At 29.2% G+C, this 23389-nt stretch overlaps 1 protein-coding gene across 2 annotated transcripts; it reads left to right on the forward strand.

The window, feature by feature from the left end:
- Positions 1–16892: 16892 nt before the first annotated feature.
- Positions 16893–22899, forward strand: LOC106765067 (homeobox protein knotted-1-like 1). 2 transcript variants are annotated; one of them, XM_014649560.2, is made up of 5 exons: positions 16893–17808; positions 17942–18064; positions 18342–18474; positions 21096–21352; positions 22342–22899. In XM_014649560.2, the coding sequence occupies exons 1-5, from the start codon at positions 17377–17379 to the stop codon at positions 22543–22545; spliced, it is 1149 nt and encodes a 382-aa protein (XP_014505046.1). In that variant the 5' UTR covers positions 16893–17376; the 3' UTR covers positions 22546–22899. The 2 variants fall into 2 exon arrangements, with proteins under 2 accessions (XP_014505046.1, XP_014505047.1); XM_014649561.1 differs by having other exon boundaries at positions 16895–17808; positions 21099–21352.
- The last annotated feature ends 490 nt before the right edge of the window (positions 22900–23389 follow it).

Here is a 23389-nt window from a genome sequence, read left to right on the forward strand (position 1 = left end):
TCATGACACATAATAAATACAAACGCTGTATAATAAACACAAACCATGCATATAAAATCGAGATGCCTATTGAAGATGTTTATAATTTTTAAAAGTTAACACACGATTTTTTTATTATACATTTATATGTAAAAGTTAAATTTTGTCTTAATTAGAAAAACAATAAAATTTTGAAATTTAAAAAAAGTAAAACTGAATTTAGAAAAATCCATATAAATAAAATAAATTAAAATTTTTCACGTAGATATTTTTTTTCAACAATAATATGTAATACTTTTATTATTACGTCATCCTATCTTTATCACGTTACAAAATCTTTATTTAATGTCAATTTTTTTTTAAAAAACAAAATAAAATTAAAAAAACCTGGACGTCATAGTTCTATATTAATGAAAAGAATATCAGGATTCAATTAAAATAATTGAAAACGAAATAAAATATTAAAATTTCAAATAGAATATGAAGACGATCTGTGCAATTTAACCATTATAATTTAATATCAAATTTAAATTAAAAAATATATTTAACCTAAAATAGATATTAAGGTGAATGAAGGGAGCATGACATGTGTATAGGTTGTATATAAAAAGAATAATAATACTTAGATAATATTTTTTGACAATATTTAAATATTATTAACGTATGATTATGAATTAATTTTGAACTGACAAAATAAAATATTGTCTTATAAAAAGAAAAAGACCTAAATCCTTAATTGGTTCCCACATCAGTACCTGCTTTTAAAAGTGTATAGATTGGTTCTCCCATGCTTTGTAATTTGTGTCAATTTAATTCCTTTGAACTATCAATTTGGCTTGAAAATTGCAGGTGAACAAGTCATTTTGAGTTGCAGCATGTTTATTAACTATTTGAACGTTTGGACACCTTTTAATTACTGTTACAAACTTGTTTGAAGTGTCATTAATTTACTAAATTGACACAAATTGCAAAACATAGAAAAGTATACACTTTAAAAAACAGGTACTAAACTGAAAATTCCGTATTAAGAAACCAGTTAAAAATTTAAGCCAAAGAAAAATGTACGGAGAAGATGCGAAGAACAGTAAAGTTGAATGACAAGTGAAGAGAAATGGAAGAAGATGGAAAAAGTGGATGGGTCCCACTGTTAGGAGCGCGGGACTCTCGGGGGATGCCTCTGTCGAAACTGCACAGAACCAACAAAACTTAAAAAAGCAATACTAAGGACCTCTTCTACTTTAACTATATCATCTTTTCCCCTTCTAATTTACTGCCATTTTTTCACCCACTTCCTACATATCATTTTATAAATTATCTCACTACCATTTTCTATTAAATATTTGTATTAATAATACATTTTTTTAAGTCAGAAATTAATTTTCTAGAAGTCGAATTTTAAAATATGATAACAAAAATAGGATGAAAAATAAGTTGGAGGAGAATTAAATTTTTAACTGCAATTTTACTTTCGAAGAAATTATTTATAAAAAATAATCCAGTTTCTTTGAAATTGAGCTTAAAAAACAGTGATACGTGTAAATGTTTAAAATAACATCTATTTTGGTATTTCTGAATTTGTTTTTATTAAAATTTGGAACATGAATATTTGAACAGGTAATAAAATCTGAAGAGATTGAGACATTATAATATATGTTCATAAAGTTTAAAACACACGAATTGATCTATAAAAAATTTTCTAACATTCAAATCATTATGAGTTAGATCTTTTTGAATAAAAGAAATAAATTATGAGAGAGTGTATTTTTTATGAAATATCATGTGTATTTATGAATTTATGGATCTAGTTCTCATGTGATAAAAACTCGTAATATAAAAAGAATATCAAATCATATTGATAAATATAATGAATTATCGTATATATGGTAATTAGCGAAATAATAACGACAATGTGATATCTTACATGATATACTATATATTTTGTAAATATATGGTATTAAGGAGTAATCAAACTACTGAGATTTGGTTACATATATTATTAATATATAAATATTTACACTAATAATATATCTCAGAATATCTTTCAACCATTTTAGGTTAGTAAAGCTGAATGAGTTTTATTGAGTCACATCACTCAACATATTTGTTGATCAGGTATGTACATAAGTCTCTCAAGCTCAAAAGTGTAATCAGCGTATGAGGATGCTTTGTTGCAACTGTAACTAAACTTGTGGTGTGTCATAGAAGGCTTTAAGGTTTGCAGGTGGACTAACCGTTCGACGAAATTGTGTGTGGAGGTCTTTAATCATGCAGCCGGATTGGGCAGACTTTGCTGCCATCTCATCTTAGCGATCTTTGTTGTATGAGTATTGTCAACTTATGCAGACTTTGCTCAGTGCTTCCGATTTAGGCAGGCTTCACTTTGTGCTACCGCCTTAGGTACACTTGTGTTCGGTGTTGTTGGCTTACGCATGCTTTGCTTGGTGTGGCCAACTTAGGCAGACTTTCACTTCATGCTCCTGTCTTAGGTAAGCTTATGCTCGGTGCTACCAACTCAGGGAGTCGACATTCCTTAGTGTTGTTGACTTAGGCATGCTTTGCCTGGTGCAATTGACTTAGGTAGGCTTTGTTTTGTTTTGTCGACTTATGTATACTTAGTAAAATTTGATGTGGAACTAAATAAAGTCGATATCAAGTATATGTTAGAAGTTGAGAAAGTGAACAAGATTTAGTTACAAAAAATTCTTAACGCAATGGATGTAAGTTGATTCACTATAACTTTAACTTTCTATTTGGGACCTTTTATTGTGTTCCTATCATGCTATTTATTCTTCCTTTTTATTTATTTCATTTTTAGGTTGTTAGTATTATAGATATGGACTAGTTAAAGTTGCCGATTTAATGATAAAATATGTTATTACTCCATTTGTAAATCATGGATGCCATCTTTCATTTTTAAAATGATTGTACTACTTACACTTTGCCATTCCATGTCCGAGACACTTGCTTGCACCTTTAACATGGGATATTGTTACTTAGTTACATGTGTTATTATTTATGGACATCATTCACAATTTCCCTTCAACTCTATGCTATTAGAAACTTAGATTGGTCGAAGCCCATATTTAAACACTGTGTGCTTTGCAATGAGTCTAAGGATGTGTATCCATATAAATACCATTTTAAAATAAGGTTATTCTAATCCCTGTCTATTTTCTTATCCAGAATGATTATTTGGTGGTTAGTTGTAGTGTTTGAAAATGCATTGGATATGGCCTTAACCTTTAGTGACTGAGTCTGCTTCTTCGTCAGTGACCTTCAAGTACTTGCTTATGTAATTACATTATTCGTCAAGTTATGACTATTTGTACTGAAAAAGGGTCGCATTATTCGTTGTCACCAAAGGTGAAAAGTTGATGTTTGACGATCTTGTAGGGGGCACATATGGTGATATTGTTCAAGCTCATCACGTAGTAAGTGTTAACCTCTTTTGGGTCTGTTTTGGCGGTGATGCTAGGTGACTGATCCTCCGTCGGGAACATCATTTCCATGTGCAGAGTGGACACAACAACTCCAAGCCTATTCATTCTTTTTCGTCTGATTAAAATGTTGTATGATGTGCCTGCCTCCGTTATGAGGTATCGTACCATTACAATGCAACGAGCTTCTGGCCTTCCAACAATGTCGAGCAAATCTATACAGCCTTTGGTGTGGACCCTTTCATTGGCAAAACCGAGTAGAATTGTATCAAATTGGTTGGGATGTCCAACATTTTGAAGGCATGCCAAAATAGGTTGTAATTAGTGTGAATACTAACCTGGATTGTAAGACGCGTGAAAATTGGAAAAGGACTTAAGAACCCTAAAAAATGAAGAGAATGCAAAGAATTTTATGAAATATTTTTTAAAGCACTCACATGGAGAAATGGCTCAAAAAGAGGAATGAACACCTACCTGTCGAGCTTAAATGGATTTAAAAAGGACTCGCTAGGATGTAACATAAGTTTGCTAGTCTGGCCAAGCTATGATGTTGGGCTATTGCACAACCAATCTCCAATTCGAGGCTCTTAAGATGTCGAGATCATAAGTGCTGGAATATTGGGAACTGAGCTTATGGATGCTGAGCTCATTGGAATATGTGCATTAGAGTCAAGTTATTAGGACCGACCTGATGGTATATTGTGATAATATTAGTGTCCTTTTTCTATTTGGTAATCTTGCGCAGTATCAACACACAAAACATATTAAGATTGATATTCACATTGTTGAAAAAAGTAACACGTGATCAAACATGAGTTATTCATGTCCCTTCCCACCCTTAAATCGATGACATCTTCACCAAATGACTACATTAAATTTTTTTCAATGATTTTCAAAGTAGGCTAAACATTCATGAATCTCACACTTAAACTGCAAAGGTGTGATAAATCTAAATTATTCTTCTGAAATTAAACCAATTAGTAATTAATTTTTTTACAATTAAACTAATCAAATCTTTGTAATTAAATTATTAAATATTTTATAATTATACATAATTACATTATTGATTTAGATTATATATATATATATATATATATATATATATATATATATATATGGGGTTTGTTAACACGCGTACGCCTGTTTTTCAGTTGGTACGTTTTAACAATGTGTACCGGATTATAGTAGACAAAAATACCCTCATTTATCATGGATTCTAAGTTTTAAGGTCAAGGATATTTAAATAATTTTCATTCTCAAAACTAAAAAAAAGAACCCCCAAAACCCTTACTCACCTCCCTCATTCCTTTCAACCCTTTCTCTTTCATCTCTCACTTCAACATTTTCTCTGTCATCCCTACTGTTGCCCCAATTGAAAAAAAAAAAATCAGAAACCCTTGCCAAAAGTTTATTCTAAAAGCCTGCAAAAGTTGATTCAGTGATAAAAAAGGGACATAAGGAAATTAAAGAAATAGGTATAGAAGAGCTCCCCAGGTGTACAATTCTTTCAATTCTAGGTTGTAATCTTACATCATGTATACCATACCAAAAGAGAAAGGAAAAAGAAACACTTTGTGTANAGGGGAAAGGACAATAGAGGGAAATATCTTGTTCTTTAAAAATATAATGAAATGTGGTGTAGATGTGTAAATGATGTATGAAAATTTAGTTGATTTATGAAGGTTTTATTTACATGATTTAATTTAAAAATGAAATTTAATAATCATAAGAAGAGAAAATATATAACACATCCTCCAAATGAATGAACAGAACAAGAGCAACAAATTACAATGTCGCGGGTTGTTATGTGTGGCTGAAGGAGAGTATGGAGACGAGAGAGAAACAAATTGAATAAGTGAGGAAGGTGAATTAGGGTTAGATAAGTGAGACGTACGCGTGTTAACAAACCCCATATATATATATATATATATATATATATATATATATATATATATATATATATATATATATATTTAATTCTCAAAATTATATTTCAAGATTTTTCACTCCAAAAATTTAGTTAGGGCATAACAGTGCTAATAAATAATCAAGATTTCTTCATTTGTTTCGAAAATGGTTAAAATTAATTTTAGACTAATATATATTACAAATGGTTTTGACACTAAATTGACAGTTGATATTAATTTAAATATACATTTAGGTAACATCTAATGGTTTAAAATTAAATATATCAAAGTAATTAAATTCTATCCAAAACTAATGCAAAGAGGCAACAGAGTAATGTTTTGGTGGTACATGATAAGGTCTTGCTGTTTGTATATTTCGTTTTTTATTTATTTTACTTATTTTTTACTGTATATTGTAATGATAAAAGATAAAATAATTAAAAAAAAAATGCCGTAAAAATATTAAACGTGTAGAACTGCTATATGGATTAGGTTTCTTTTTGCAAATATGCAATATCTGTGCTGCCAATTTTTAGTGTGTAATGGTGACAGTAATGATTATATCAGTGTTGAGCACACGTGATTTTGCAGTGGTCAGTTCTTTTGAACTTGCTGAAAAATAGTAAATTTAAGGGCTGAAAAATAGTAAATTTAAGGGCAGAAAAATGAAAAATAATAGTGAGTTCAGATTAATTCAATCAATTTATTTTAAGATAACTTGTAATTAAAATTCCGAATATAGACTGAATTACATCATCAATGCTTGTAAAATATAGTATACCCCAAAAGTGCATATTCTTAACTTATAAAATATCTATTAAAAAATACGTAAATGTTGCTTTGTGACTAGCCAAAAATTAAAAATAAAAATACTTTATCAAATGCATAGTGACAATATAAACACCTAAAAAGCATAATGAATAACATCAAAATAAACAAACAATGGCTTAAGCGTAATCAACCAATTCTGATATTATCATCGTGATAATGACATTTGAAATAGTAATAGATGAAGTGAGAGTTCAAAATATAAATTCAATACTAAAATGGTGAAGATTAACTTAGTGAAATTTTGATAAGATGTTAAATTATTTGATATTGTCAAACGTTTAATGATTCAAAAATCATTTAATGGTACAAGATTATTTATCTTGACAAGTTTGTTTAATTACACGAGATAAGAAATTATTTAACTAAAATATTCATGATAAAATGCATCAATTATCCTGTGAAGTTACGTGGGTCAAGTTTCAGACAAATCTCAAATCAAATCATAGAGTTTGTACTACATTCTTAAACATAAAAAGTTTTAACATAACTATTACTTATATCTTTTAATCTAATGATAAATCTTAGGTCCAATGATATTAAAATCACAAATTTAATTTCTGAAAAGTAAAATTATTACTTATATCTTTTAGATTAATGATAAATATTAGGTCTAATAAATGATATCAAAATTGTGATATTCCAATTATATATAAAGTATATTATAATTCAGATAGTTCACATTTTGATATAGAAAAGCAGTTAGGAGTAGAATGGTAGATAAGTTAGGATTACAATCATCCAAAACAACTCTAGAATTTAAAACTTAAACATAATAGAGTATTCAAAAGGACATAGGTTCAAAAACGAAATCCTAAGAAGACTAAGCTGCAACATCAGCATCCTCTAGCACTTGCTCCAGGGGAACCTCCTCAACATCTGCTCACATCCAAGTGGATGATCATTGCAAAAGAAAAACATATACAAGCAATATACAAACACAGAAGCAAACGTGAGCTAGGTATAAAAATCATGTTATACAATCGCATACAACATGCAAAGTTCATTCAAGCAATACTAAATTTGAATATAAAGACTTGTTATACTATGACTTGACTCGTCTGGACTAGAATGATTGTCGAGCTATGGCGGGTCATGCACTCATGGTGACATCTACTGCTTTGCAAAGCCATTGCCAATGGGTTTTGTTAGCAAAATGATGAAGATGAAGTTTTGATGATGTCCAAATCAAGTCAAGAGAAATGAAGATTCAAGAAGATCCTTTGAAGACTTGTTTGGCAATAGAAAGTTTTTGTAATAATTGTAGTTTATTGTCTAGGACTTAGATTTTCATTGGTTTTGATTCCATGTACTTCCATACTTTGTAATTGATGTTAAGAATCAAAATCGTACTGTTTTAATCGATTAAAACTAGTATTAATCGATTAAAACAAGTAAAAGCTGAAAACTCAACTTTTTTGTTTTAATAGATTAAAATACATTTTAATCTATTAGCTAATCGATTAAAATACATTTTAATCGATTAAAGTTGACTGTTGGAGTTTTCTGCTTTTGAAAACTAGCCGTTGTACTCATTTTAATCGATTAACACTTGTATTAATCGATTAAAAGCATTAAATGGCTAGTTTCGAAAAATGGAAGAGTATTTGCTTGAGTCTATATATAGGCTCTCTTTATCCATCATCAGCAACTCTTCCCTTGCGCTAAAATACTCAGAACTCTTTGAGAATTGTGTGCTCTTGTTCAGCTAAGGAAACTCTTGTCTGTGGTGCTAGTACATTGCTACTACAGTGACAGAGGAATAGTTGGTTCATCCTTGGTGCGTTTGAGGAGGTGTGTGGAAGAGGATCATCCTTCGTGAAGTATTCGGAGGAGGTGTTTCATCCTTCATAAAGTATTCAGAGGAGGTGTCTCATCCATTGTGAAGACTCAAAGGAGGTGCAGGTTCATCTCTTGTGGTATTAAGAGAGGTGGTTTTTAAACTCCTACAAATTGTTTCTTTGTGAATGTAGTTTGTAATTGTTTTGTGCTTAATGAACTGTTGATCTTGATTTGAGATAAGCGACTGGATGTAGTATTGGTAAGATCTGAACCAATATAAAAATCATCTATGCAAATTACTCTCAACCTTACTCTTGTTATTTATCTTTATTATTTGCATAGTAAGATAAATTGAGTAGAAATTAAAAGGCACACATTTATATTAAAACTCCTTTTGGTTTGTTATTCCACGCTAACCATTCCGCTGCAACCGCTTTGACAGGTTTCACCCTAAAACACTCACGAGGTTAATCTGTATCGTGCCTTGGAGCATACTAGAAGCCTCCAAAACTAAGACCTCCCACTACTACTCACGACATGATTCAATCTTCTCTACTTGAGAATGATTGACTATTGTGGTTTCAGGATAACCCCCAAGACTGAGCTTTCATGCAAATCATTCTACAAACTAATAGGGCACCACCATGGATCCTCTCCTTGAGGCCATGGAATTACGTCCAATACATGTAGGGCACCACCATGAATCCTCTCCTTGAGGCCATGGAATTACGTCCATGAAACATGCTTTGTTACATTCAATCATCAAACATGCCTCATGCTTTCACATACTTTTATCAAAATAACATTACAAAAATCATACTTTGCAAGGAAATCAACACACACACACTTAATTTACCCAAAACAAATAGCTAAAGAGTTTGAACCGAGCACTTTAGGCTTTGGTCGAGCACTAGGAGCTTTGGCCGAACATTAGGATCTTTGGCCAAGCACTTAAAGCTTTAGGCGAACACTAGGAGCTTTGGCCGAGCACTTAGAGCTTTGGCCGAACGCTAGTACTAGACCAAACACTCTTTAAGAAATCGAGTGTCAGTACAAGGCCAAAAACTCCTTAAGAGACCGAGTGTCAGTACAAGACTGAACACTCTTTAAGAGACTGAACGGTCATGAACTGGTAAGACTCAAAAGAGACTGACCCAATTATGACCTAGAGCAGAACAAGACCGAACGGTCAACACTGACCATCTGTAGCGTTCTGCATAATTTTGCAAAATTCTACAGAATTCTGAGCAACACCCAACATAACCATTTCTAACGATTTTTAATAACTTTTAACACCCTTAATTCCATTTTTATACTTAATTAAACTTACCTAGATGATTCTAAACATTCCAACTACCATTTTAAAGTGATTAAAACTCAATTTCACTTCTAAAACACGAATTTCAACAACTTAGGGACCCAAAACCCAATCCTACCGCTAATTGCACCTATTTTGACCAATTTAGTGAGTCAAGCAAGTCACAATACACCAACTAAGAATGTCCCAATAGTCCAAAAACGCTCTGGACCTCATCGTTTGCTCAAAATCACTACCTTACTTCCTCTAAAATGACCTAAAACACTACCAAATCACCAAGTTTTCTACCTAGCTAAATTTATAACAGATTTCGCAAATTCATTCCCAACCTGATCAATTACAACATATTCAACTCGTTCACATCACCCATAACATCACAGCACATTTCACAGATTTGCACATTTCAGCTCATACAACACGATATGCTTAAGCACATAAAAATACAACTTCAAACAGCATACCCAGTCAGAATTTAACATACATACACCTCATGCAAATAAATTTAAAGAAGTATTTCTAGCTCCCCTTACCATGAGTATGAACTGTTCAGTTCACAGGAACGTTTCAACAGTACCCTACTTTACCCAGCCCTTAACAGCACCCTACCAACCACCAATGTTGATAGAACAACTCTTAGAGCTAATTTTTAAATAGAGATATAAAGTAGAACTCCTATAGTGGCATGCATTCTGGTAAAACAACATGCCCTAGGTTCTAGAAACAACAAAGAAGAGGGAAGACAACTTACCCGACAAAGAACGCAAAACTAATTGGATGGTTTTAAAGCTCGTGACTCCGAGAACAAGTTGACTCCACCTAATCAACAATGCAATGACTCAGTAACAATCATGGTAGAGAAAAGGCAGAGGAGAAAGGGGATAAGAGTTCTAGAGAGAGAAGATCTTTAAGATAATGCACCAGACTTCGAAAAACCTTCTCTAAGATCAAGATGTCTTAATTTCTAAGGACTTGGTTGCATCAATATAAAACCCAACACTTCTTTACCCAAATTTTCAAGTCCTCACGAGAATCATAAATTTGATTTCTAGTAAAGTAATTATTGACAAAAAGAATATTATAAATCAATTATTCCGTGACAAAGATCAAGTAATGTCACAATCATAAAAAGTTAAAATGTAATGTTAAAATTTTTAGAAATAAAAAAACGATTAAATATAGATAAGTTTATTATCATATATTAAGTCACCTACTTCTTGGTGGCTTAAACTTTATAATTATTTAAGTTTTAATCTTTTCTAACTAGTCTTAGTTTAGTATCAAGAAATTTTTATTAAAGTACTATTGTGTACCGATAAGTATATTATTAGAAAGTAAAAATATAGTTAGGATTCTTCATATTTCCATTAAAAATAGTAGTATATCCTAACATTCACATGAATAAAGTGTATCCTATATGTATTATAATTCTAGAGAATCTAGTAATAAAACAATTTACCATAATTAAATTTTTTAAGTGTACTTTTTATATAAGAATAAAGTTGTAAAAAAATGGAAAGACATGCAATGTGAATTTCCTTTATTGCACTTCAATTTAATTTTCAAATACTCAAGTCACAAAAAAATTATATATCAATATGTATTTCATATTTTTGTATGAAATATATGTCATCTGATTACATTGAAAAAAACATTCTTTTGAACTCAATTAATACACATTCAAAAAATATATGCTCTCTCAAAATCTCAATAAGATCTCCAAATAAAATGGAAACGGTCAAATTAAATTCACCATAATAAAGTGTTTACTCCCTAAATAATAAAAAAATGCATATAAGCTGAAATTTAATAAAAATAATGTAAAATTTGATGTATTATATAATTGAGTAAAGATAATGAATACGTCTGCATTATTAAATTGAATATTTCAATATTTCATAACAATTATTGCTACATTAATTATTCTATTAAATCTCAAATAGAAAATTAGTGTTCACCAATGACTTGAGTATAAAGCAATTACAATGTTAATTAAAATGTAATAATGTAAACAAAATAGTTGTGTGGATTTCTAATGAAAATTTGATATATAATTCCACATTTTATTGTTTTTTGTAAACTAAATTTAACAACAGAGTTAAACCCGCCAAACAATTGCACATTAATAATATAATCTCATTACCGAGAGTCAATTAATACTAAACAAGTATAAATATTCAACTCATTAAGTTATCATACTTTCTAATGAAAATTCGACAACGATTCTTTAACTATTCTCAAACCAAATTTAACAATAAAGTCAAACCTATGTAGTAATAATATTGACAATATAGTCAATCTTATATCCGAAGTGAAACAATCTCGGAATTCAGATATTAAATATACATAAAAATCAATATCCAGTTTACTAAGTTTTAATTTCTAATAAAAAATTGACAAAACTTTCTCTATTTATTTTGAGCAAACGAAATGTAACAATAAAGTCTTACCAAAATAATTGCACATTCATAATATATCACCAATCTTAAACTTAATTATTTTTAATTATTTTTCTTATTGTATGAAAATTTATTAAAAAATATAAAATAATAAAAACAAATACAATGACTACACCAAAAATTTCATAAAAATTAGATTATATGACCGTCAAACTATACTTAGTATAAGAAAAATTAATAAATATATGAATATAAAACATTAAATCACTTATATTGATTTTACAAATAAAATTCAAATTAGCTAAATTATCATCTTAATTATTTTCTTCAAAAAAAAATGAGAAACTTTAAAAGCCATATGATTACAAAAATACAAATATCAATGTTATATTCCTCTGATATTCCAAAAAATTACTCGTTGATCCAAGAAAAATTGATAAATGAATCATTCTCTAACAAAAATCTCTTAAAATCCTATCTCATAAAGCATACTCTAAAGAATAGATGATTATCATAAATGCAATATAAAATAAAATTTAGAATTTCTAAAAATGCTAAAAAACTATTCAGATATTCATCATAATTTTTTTTTTAAATTTCAACACATATAGCTAATCCAGAAGAATTCCAAATTGCACCGTCACTATTCAATTTAAGTGAATTAACAAATAAAATTTGTCATAATACATTTGTAAATGAAACTATTGTATCCTTTCTAGATCAAATATAAAATTTTTCATCACAAAAAAATTAAAAAAAATATTATGTGCTTCCAATATTTATTTTTAGTTATACTTCCTACTTCTTATGAAAAACAACATAAATAGAAACAATTGGATCTGAATATGATTTCGAAACTTTTATGCATACAAAAATTAATAAAACATAATCCTTTTTTAGTTCGCTTTATGACTTCGAAATATTAAGAGCCTTACGGAACCTAAACAACTTAGTTGCTTAAGAATGAGTTTAGCTTTAAAGTCAATAAAATTACCCTTAAACATGTAATGTGAAAACATGACTTAAGTTCTCTTCTGAATAGAAATTTGAAGAGAACATTTTAAAATGTTCAATTAAAACATAACATGATAATCAATTATGTTAATATAATCGATAATGTTTGCGTTTGTAGTGTAAACATAATTAATAATCAATAATGTAATAGCGTAATCAATTATATTATGTAATATAACTGATTATTATATTGAATAACATAATTAATAATTATATGATAAAACAATTAAATAAATTTATACAATAATATTGTTAATAAAATAATTTTGAATAACAATAATAAATCTATGTAATAGTAAAATAAAGATAATAGTAAAATAACTAATAATAATAATTATAAATTAAAATTAAAATATTTAGCTGAAAATTAGTTTATAATAATAAGGGTAATTTAAGCATTTTATAAATCCGTTATTTTATAATTTTTTAAAATTTATTATATTAATCAAATCATTTACCAAACATTTTTTTTTTTAATTTTTCACTCTTTTTCTTAATTCAAATAAAATACTCTGGAATTATTTTTCTGTTCATTTTCTTCCTTTTCTACTCTCTAAAATTCATTCTTCAATTAAAAAATGTAGCACACCTTTCAGAACAACACTTATAATTTATAAAATGTCTATTGTTTGAAGAAAACAAACTTTGAAATCATCACTATATAATAAATTTACAAACTCTATTTATGTTGGAGTACAAACAAAGTCCCGAGTAGAAGAAGGGCTGGTTAAGAATTTATATACATATAGATACCTTCAATAGTAAGAGGTCTTTTGGAGTGGTGTCAAAAGCAAATCCGTGAAGACTTAATCCAAAGCGGACAATATCTTATCATGTATAGAGATTTATGTCTGTAATTACATCAATTGTTAGTGTCCAAATCAACAATTTCAATCCATGAAAACAAACTCACATTCATACAATTCACCAAGTTGTATTACCACAAAAACTATTTTATAACATCATAGATTGACTTATTTTTACTCAAGAAATTATTGTTATTTTTTTTTTGTTAATTAACTCAACCAATATATTTAGTTTCTAATTTTGTGAATTATTGATTATTTATTCCAACTAACAATATTATTTTCTTAAGTGGATTTAAAAAAAATAAAGAAAAATAATACATTAAATGTTTTTAATTTTTAAACATTGATAGAAAATTGAAATTCATTCATGTTTCAAAATTTTGAAATAATTTAATTCTTAAAATGAAAAATTGAATAGATGTAGCCACTAATTAATTGAGTTAAAAAAAATTATATGTCAAACAACTTTTCAAAAACTTGAATTACTCATTCTATTTAATAAGTTTTAAATAACTAGAATGTTAGTCTAGATCTTCTTTTAATATATATAAAAAAAAGTAAGGCTATTAGATGAAATGATTAATTCTTAAAAAGAAATAAGAGCACGAAACCATGAACGTGGAATGCAAATGTACAACATAGAATAACAAATTCATGAGATCCATCAAAATCCACGCACTCCCAACCCTGGAAATGTCGTTACAGAAAAAGATAACAAAGAAAACACAGAGAAGAAGTGAAAAAGGAACTTCATAGATAGAATCGGAAATTTGAGGTTCTATTCCTTTAGAACTTTTGTATTTGTACAGTTATATATAATATATGAAAAACATATGAAAAACCTCGTGTTATTTTAACAACATTTTTAATAATTTTTTGATAATAGAATATATGTCATTATTTTATTAATTTGTTTAAATTTATATTTAAAAAAATATTAAAAACGGATCCATCACAAATTATTAGTATAAAAGAATATTTTTTTGGTATGAAAATTCCTAAAAAATAGCTTTTAAACTAGAAAAAAAAAATAGTATATATGGCACGAGACAACATTAAATACGAGAAGAGAAAGAGAATGGGACTTTTAGGTTATATTTCAGCATGTTCAAGTTAGATTTTAGGTTCCAAAAGATGGGGGATTAGGTTTTTACATTCTTTCTATAATATATAGTAATAAAAACATCTTAATGTAAGTTCTATAATTTTTTTCTTTTTCATATAACTATTATGTTACACTAGTAATTATTCATATAGTGTGTATATATAGGGTTTCATTGATTACTAATATTTACTTAAGTAACAATAAATATTGTTCATGATTAATTTTTTATTGAAAAGTCTTTCTAACATTTTTAGTTAGGAATATCAAAGTGAGACAATTTAGTTTATATGAATTGAATTGGTTTATGAAGGATAAACTAAAAATAAGTTAACTTAACCTACCACATCTTTTTGTGAACCAAAATTTTCATCCAACTCAATCAATCTGAAGTTAATGGGTTAGATAGGTCGGGTCAATAATTTATTTTATATATTTATGATAGTATAATCAAAATATATTATAATTATACATTGTATTCACATATTTTATCAAAGTTAAAAATTAATGTGTCTTTCTACATAATTTAACAAAAACGTAAATATTATGAAAATATTTTTGAACAACATTCTAATCTTCGAAAAAATTTAAACTGTCAATCTATATAATTAAACATAGTAAGTAATTTTAATAAAAAAACTTGTGAAAAAATATAAAAATAATAATAAAAAGATTGTTGTTAATGGGTTATAGGTTAAGTAACTCTTAATTCGATACGAGTCTATTTAATATGTAATTACATAAACTAGATTCGATATCACTAAGAAATTATTTTTCTTTTCAACTCATCTTAATTCAAATCTTTAATGAATTAGATTAACAATAATATCTCTTGTAATACTTTTTTTTTTTTACTAGCTAGAGTTATAACAGAATTTGACGGTTAAAATGATGTAACCTAGTTACACCCAAATCAACAACTTATAGGGTAATTGTATCCAAAATTTAATGTTATAAGATACAAACTTAAATGCATCTCAATCCAATCTTGACGGATTAATAGTAGTCAGATGTCTTGCCATCACTATGTAGATTTTTTTTTTTCAATCAACTGTACTCAAACCTGTGAAGAATTTAAATCCATTTTTTGACATCTCTATCTTTAATTATATTTTTTAAATACATTTTTGTTCAAACTGAAACTTAAAATAATCTAATCTAGTTGCACCCAAATCAACAATTCAATGGTAATGTTAAGATACAAACTTAAACCTTCAATATGTGTAGAAAAATAGTTTTTAATTTTCAATATTTAAAAATTATTTAAACTAAAAAGCAATTGTAGTGCGATGAACAAGAATGGGGGTAAAATAAATTATTAGAGAACAAAAATGTCTCCTTCACTCCTAAATTAAACCAGCTGTGTACTTTGCTCTTTTATTTTACCTGTTACTATAGTTAGGAGGATTGACCGACCAAACAAAAACCTAGAAATTTATAAGAATGTAACGGGTCGATTCCACTCAAGTGGAAGTATAATTTTGTTTGATGAGAATGATAACAGATGCATAGAGAAACACAGCTGTTTGGTTTGAAGTCTGCAATAAATGGTAGTTGTGAGTAACACAAAAAGGAAAACAAATGAAGGGACAGAGAGTACAGAGAGCTGCTGCTATTACTAAAGCAAAGTAAACAAAACAAACACTAATCATTTAGACAACATTTTTTTTCTTTTACACATTTTAACATTATTTACGTATCATTTTGTAATTAGTTTAAAATTACTCCATAATCAATAATAATATCATAAATACCATCAATTATAAAATGATACGTAAATGGTATTCAAATACTGTCGTTTAAATATTAGGGTTAAATATGTTTTTAGTCCATGTACTTTGGGACGATTTTGGTTTTAGTCTCTCTTTTAAACTAAGGTACAATTTAGTCCTTCAACTTTAGAAAACTCTGGTTTTAGTCCTTTTTACCAAAATTTTTTAACTTTATTTGCTGTTTCAAGCACATTTTATTATAGCATTTGGATTGTTTATACTGTTTGACACATTTTTGCTTCAATGTTAATTGAGAAACGTATTTGAAACCGCAAATAAAACTAAAAACTTTTTGTAAAAAAGACTAAACCCAGAGTTTTCTAAAGTTGAAGGACTAAATTGTACCTTAGTTTGAAAGAGAAACTAAAACCAAAATCACCCCAAAATATAGGGACGAAAAACATATTTAACCCTAAATATTGTTATCCAATCATTTAACAAAACCCTCAAAAAAACAAACAAAAACTGAACTATGCACCTTAGGCTTATCTCCTAAGCTACACTCCCTTTTCCATTTTTTAAATATTTCTTTTTTCTCCTCATAACCAAAGAAAGTCTTGTCAACAACCCCCAACACGGAGCCATTACCGGTTTCTACCACTCTTTCTTTCTTTCTTTTTTTCCCTTTCTTTCTTCTCTTCTCCTCTCACTCACCCTCCGTACAAAACATCATGTGAGAGTTTCGCTGGTTTCTATCCTCTCCTCGCTGTCCATACCCCAAATTTGCAAGTGCAACCATCTTTGTCACAGTTTCTTCACTTCACCACCTTAAACTTTTTCCTACCTCCTTGGACCCCAACAAAAAAAAAAAAAAAACACATCACATAAGTGCTGCTGATGATAGCTATGTGTGGCCCTCAGACCTTACAACCATTCATTACCAATCCCTTTGCTATTTTAGGGTTGTGCAGCCCTTAGGGTTTTCTTGTTCCTCACTCCCAAAATTGAGCACCACTTGCTGTTGAAGCTCTTGTTCAGCTTGCTTAATTAGCTGAGTGGGAGGGCTTTCTGTTTCCCTGATTTCACAGATTAATGGAGGAATACACTAATAACAATCACTTGAGTGAAAACACTGCTCCAAGTCCAAGTCCAAGGCCTAATTTCTTGTACTCTCCCCCCAGTGGTGGAAACCATAGCCATAGCCATAACCATCATCAGTTTCCAATCAACACCTTCCATCTTCAATCGGGTGGATCAGATCATTGCTTTCAGTCTGATCAAGTGGCACCACACCCTTCTGTGAAAACCGAAGCCAGCACTTCTCAGCTCCACGCTCCTATTTTCCACTACCCTTTAATGAGAGGTACCCTTCACAACAACACGACCACCACTATGCATCATCATCCCCATCAACAAGGAGGGAGTCCTACAACCTCCACCACCGAAGTTGAAGCCATAAAAGCTAAAATCATTGCTCACCCTCAGTATTCCAATCTTTTGGAAGCTTATATGGATTGCCAAAAGGTCACCTATTCATTAATCAATTATTATTATTCGCTTACCACATTAATTACAGTAATGACTATGCCCCCATTTCACATAAATAATCATGTATGTAGTAACTCTTATCTTTCACCCTCTTTCTCCCTATTTTCAGATAGGAGCTCCACCTGAAGTGGTGGCGCGTATGGTTGCGGCAAAGCAAGAGTTTGAGGCACGGCAAAGATCCTCAGGTGGTTCCAGGGATACTTCAAAAGACCCTGAACTCGATCAATTCATGGTGTGTAAAGGCTTTAAATTGCTGCTACAGTATCATTTTTTTTTCTTTATAATGATTTCTTGATATTGTAAAAAAATTATTGATTAATTTTGACTGATGCGAACATAATTATGGTGGGATATGATTGTGATCACTGTATACTATTTTTTTAATGCCTTGAATGTGTGGTTTTAAGTTATTTTATTCCGTTACTATTTTTGGGGTTTACCCTTATCAGAGTTGGTACTTAATTTGAATGGTTGTTGGTGATGATTTATAACTATAACTATAACTGCAGGAAGCATACTATGACATGCTTGTGAAGTATAGAGAGGAATTAACAAGGCCTATTCAAGAAGCCATGGATTTCATGCGAAGGATAGAAACTCAGCTAAATATGCTATGCAATGGACCCGTCAGGATCTTCTCTGGTACTTTTTCATTCTCTTTATGGAGCACAAGAAGAGGGAGGATCCTATTCCCCTAATTCTCTCTCTCTCTCTTTTATTTTATTTATTTATTTATTTTATTCTTCTCCTCACAAACCATAAATGTTAATTAATTATTCATAAAAATTAATTAATTATCTAATCATGGATTACGCAAACATTCAACTATATATGAGTATTATGTGCTGGGGCTCAAAATTTTGGAACAGGTTCTGCAGTTCTTGGAAGTCGTAAACTCGAGTGTGTTCTGTAGTGAGCCAGGAAAGTTTGACCAAAAAAATTTACCTACTTACACATCGTAGGAGAAAAGGGTCCCAGACAGTGGAGATGATATTTCATCAAGCACAGAACCCTAACCTAATCAGTACCCTATATTATATATAATATTAATGAATGCAAATATTATAATAAAAGAGAAATAAGCAACATCTTTTTGTTTGCTTTCTTTTCAGAGATTTGACAAGTTTTATTTTATATTTATATATTTTATATATTCTGTTACAGAGTTGTCCATTCTTCACGACTCCAGATGAACTTTATAGTTTTGTTTATTACTGTTAATTTTCTATTTCTTCTTTTCATTTGAGACCCAAATTCACACGTTCGCGTTTTCTCGCTCCTATTTCCCAAGTTTCTGAGTTCTGACAAATTGATTCTTCTAGGGTTTCCTAGTTAATTCATTTTATATGGTCTGTTATGTCTTCTAAAACCTATTTTGGTGTATGCATTTCGTCGATTCGTGGGGTTTTTGTAGGATGACATTCTCACACTGTCAACACACACACACTCTCATCATTGTGCTGCTCAGATTTTGGTCTTGTTACAGAAAATTCCGTTTTAATCTCTTCGTTTATTCTTCTTTTTTCTCCTTTTGGTGTTTGAGTCCAATTAATAACTCAGAAAGACAACATTGGATGCTGCTGATACATTCCAATCTCCCACATCACAGTACGAATCAAATATACATTTTTCAGATGTTTAAAAATTATATATAACTATATATGTCTGTGCCTCCATATAATGTACAATAATACGAAACGTCCAAGTTTCTGGAAAATCCTTTTTTTGTTTTTGTTCCTGATAGTACCCTATATATATCAGTCATCGATTTATGCTTCTGCATAATATACTTTTTCATATTTTGTAATACGTAAAATACTCGACACTGATAAAGAAAGACACCCTGTGGTGATGTTTAGTTCTTATTTTGCTTGAAATTTCATCATCAAATCATTTCTCTCTGATGTGAATCACAAGCTGCATGTTAATTTCATGGTGGTGACCTAACATCTGATATAGTACAATATGGTGAGGGTTTTTGCAACCAACCATGTGATTTTTCTTTTAGAAGACAAAAGGTTTATATATTATTGACAGTGAGTATAAGGGTACTCAGTCCATGAACAACCTTAGAATGAATCTCAAATGCAAAAAACCAGATGTTGCTTGCTTCTGTCTAATTTACCTTTATGATTTTTTTAAATAAACAAAGTGTGATTTACCATTATGTGTGCCTAAAGTAAAATAGCAACTTAAGGTATTGCTCATATGCTTGTTTTCAATGAACTGGTCTTATGATTGGAGGTAATTTGTACACAGACACGAAAAAGATTTCCATTTTTCATTAGTATTTCAGCTCAGGTTACTGTCACCTACCATATCAAAGAGAAATGATAGGACAAGGTCATTCTTTAAAAAATAGTTTTTAAGTCTATCTATGCACACTGTATTCTTATATATCTTCAAACTGAATGCAGAACTACTCATATTTTTATTATATTTTCAAGATAGCAAGTATATTTTTCTATTTAGGATTTATTTAAAAAATAGTTAAATATTAGAAAGTTTAATAATAACTCAATCTCACAAATAGATTCTAATCACAGCTCTAAAACCATATTAGAAGGTTGGTATAAGTCTAATTCAATCCACAAAATCGACTTAGAAGATAAGATTTGTACCTTATTTATATATTTTAATTTGACATTATCTCTGATCGACTTGGGATTTTCAACCTCAAGAGAAAGAGAATGGATGTAAAAATACAAGAGGCACCACCAGAAGTACAAAAAATGAGTACAATAAAACAGTTCGTTATACAGTATGTGAGTTTGCATATGATCCAAAAGGATTTGAAGAAAATTGAATTGGATTTACAGTCCAATATTTACTTGATATAATTTGAATGATTAAGAAAATGTTAGAAAACCATGAACTTAGATTTATATATATCAGACAGGAAAATGAAATGGACTAATCAGCATGATATTATATAGTACTTATACATATAAAGACTACACAAAATACCACAGAAATGTCAGTTTTTTGAAACTTTTTTGGACAGTAAAAGAATTAGCCTTCCAAAACTATTAATTTCTGTTTTAGACCCTATTTAACTGGTTGAATTCCTCGTTTATTATGTTCAAAAGGGTTTTATGATTATCATGCGATGAAGCCCTCTGAACTGAATTACCAGCTCCAAGGAAACACTTATTTTCTATGCATTTTCTTTCATCAGCAATAATTTATAGCATCATTGAAGCATACATGTATATTCCAAGATTATGAGGACTAAGATTTTTGCTGGTATTAAAATTTTTAAGCAGAAGATAAATGTGAAGGGGTTGGTTCATCAGATGAGGATCAAGAGAACAGTGGAGGAGAAACAGAACTTCCAGAGATTGATCCTCGAGCAGAAGATCGTGAGCTTAAAAACCACTTACTGAGAAAGTACAGTGGTTATTTGAGTAGCCTTAAGCAAGAACTTTCCAAGAAGAAAAAGAAAGGGAAACTCCCCAAAGATGCAAGGCAAAAGCTACTTAACTGGTGGGAATTACATTACAAATGGCCATATCCTTCGGTATGTTATACCTCTCTTTCTTTTTTCTGAAAAATGGTTAGACTCTGTAAAATAAAAAAACAAAATTATTAGGGTAAATAGTGCTTAAACACAAGTATTAATATATTTTTAGTATAAAAATTTCGATTTCCTTAGTTTTTTTAACTTTCATGAAGTAACTAAACATGTGTTTGATATTTAATAATTGTCACTGATGATTGTTAAGAAAAAATTAAACTTAATACATTATCAACGTTAACCATATTAATGTTATTTTTCTTCTTAAGAAACAAATTTGACAATTAATTAATAAAGATGAAACAAATACTCACTTGTACTAACTATTAACTATTAATTGATTTCAAACATAATTAAATGTGTTAAAAAAATGATAGGTTTTCTTTTTCTTTTTCTTTAAAAACAAAAATATTGTATTATATTGAACCGAGTATTTACTAAAATATAATAAATTACTCCTTACTTTTAGCTTTTTCAAAAAATTATATAAAGTTCTCTTTATTCATTATAAAATACACATTAACGTATAAGAAATGTTGGCATGACATTTTTTTTTAAACAATTAAAACAGGGTGAAATTTTACCAAATTAAAAAAAAAAAAAAAAAAAAGCTTCATTAATGTACTCAAAATCATTTGCGGACTTAAGACTAAACATGATTATAGCCCCAGTTAATCTATCTGTAATACATAACCTAATATAGTTAATAAAACTCCATTATTACCTAATTAATCTATATATGATACGAAACCTAGATATTTCAATGAATAAAAGAAAGTTAACAAAATCTGATAACTTATTACATAGATATTGACAGAGATAATTATAAATCTATATATCCTGTAATTACTTCTTTACAGTTTTGAATGAATTTTAACAACCAATAAATAGGAAATATATAACATGATTTGTTTTATGTTATGGCATCAGTATATATGTTTTATGGTATATTGATTTTGTACAATGATGTTGGAAAAAATGGATTACTACAGGAATCAGAGAAGGTAGCATTGGCTGAATCAACTGGTTTGGACCAAAAGCAAATAAATAACTGGTTCATAAACCAAAGAAAGAGGCACTGGAAACCATCTGAAGACATGCAATTTATGGTGATGGATGGTCTGCATCCCCAAAGTGCAACTCTCTACATGGATGGTCATTACATGGCAGATGCTCACTACCGTCTAGGGCCATGACATCACATGGCCATGCTATATATTTATATATTATTTTATATTTTTATTATTATTATTATTATTATTATTATTATTATTATTATTATTATTATTATTATTATTTAAATGCAATGTATGAGTTTCTGATTAACAAAGAGACTGTGACCAAACTGGGTAGCAGTCAGCACTGTAGCTACTAGTTTCAGTGTCAAGCATACCATGAACATTAATGGTTTCTGCTTGTGATTGTGCAGTGTGATGAGTACTTTCAGTAGTTTGCCATAGTGATGTTCTACGTTCTATTAAACAGTGAGACCTTTGCTTATTATATATTATTTTCAGTATAATTAATATTGGCAGAGATAATTCATGAGATGTCTTACGTTTTCATTTTAATTTCTTTTATTGTTAACCTAATTAACTGTGTGTGGTTTTGTGGTGTGATTAGTGCACACACAAAAGGATATTTGCTTTCAATAAATTTTCTCAGAAGTATTTATTTGGAAAGAAATATAAAAAGAAGTTTTGATGTAAATGAAATTAATTTTTTCATAAATTAATTCAGTTTTTTAAAGGTAATAATACGTATCATAAAAAACTTTATACAGTAGAAAATTTGTAATAAAGTACTAGCTATAAAGCTTTTAATTTTAGTGTAACTGACACAAGCATATCATGAAACTTGTGATGGTTTACTTTTAAAGATTGCAACGTTAGGTCTCTTGTGGTTCTTCATAGGTTTCGTACACTTTTTTTATCAGGAACAGATAAATTTATATATAATATTTATAAGAGTATAAATTAAAAAAAAAATAAGACATACAAATATTAGATATTTTATATATTTTATCTTTATTTTTTATTT

This window comes from Vigna radiata, chromosome 6 (genome assembly GCF_000741045.1).
Source record: "Vigna radiata var. radiata cultivar VC1973A chromosome 6, Vradiata_ver6, whole genome shotgun sequence".
NCBI lineage: Eukaryota > Viridiplantae > Streptophyta > Magnoliopsida > Fabales > Fabaceae > Vigna > Vigna radiata.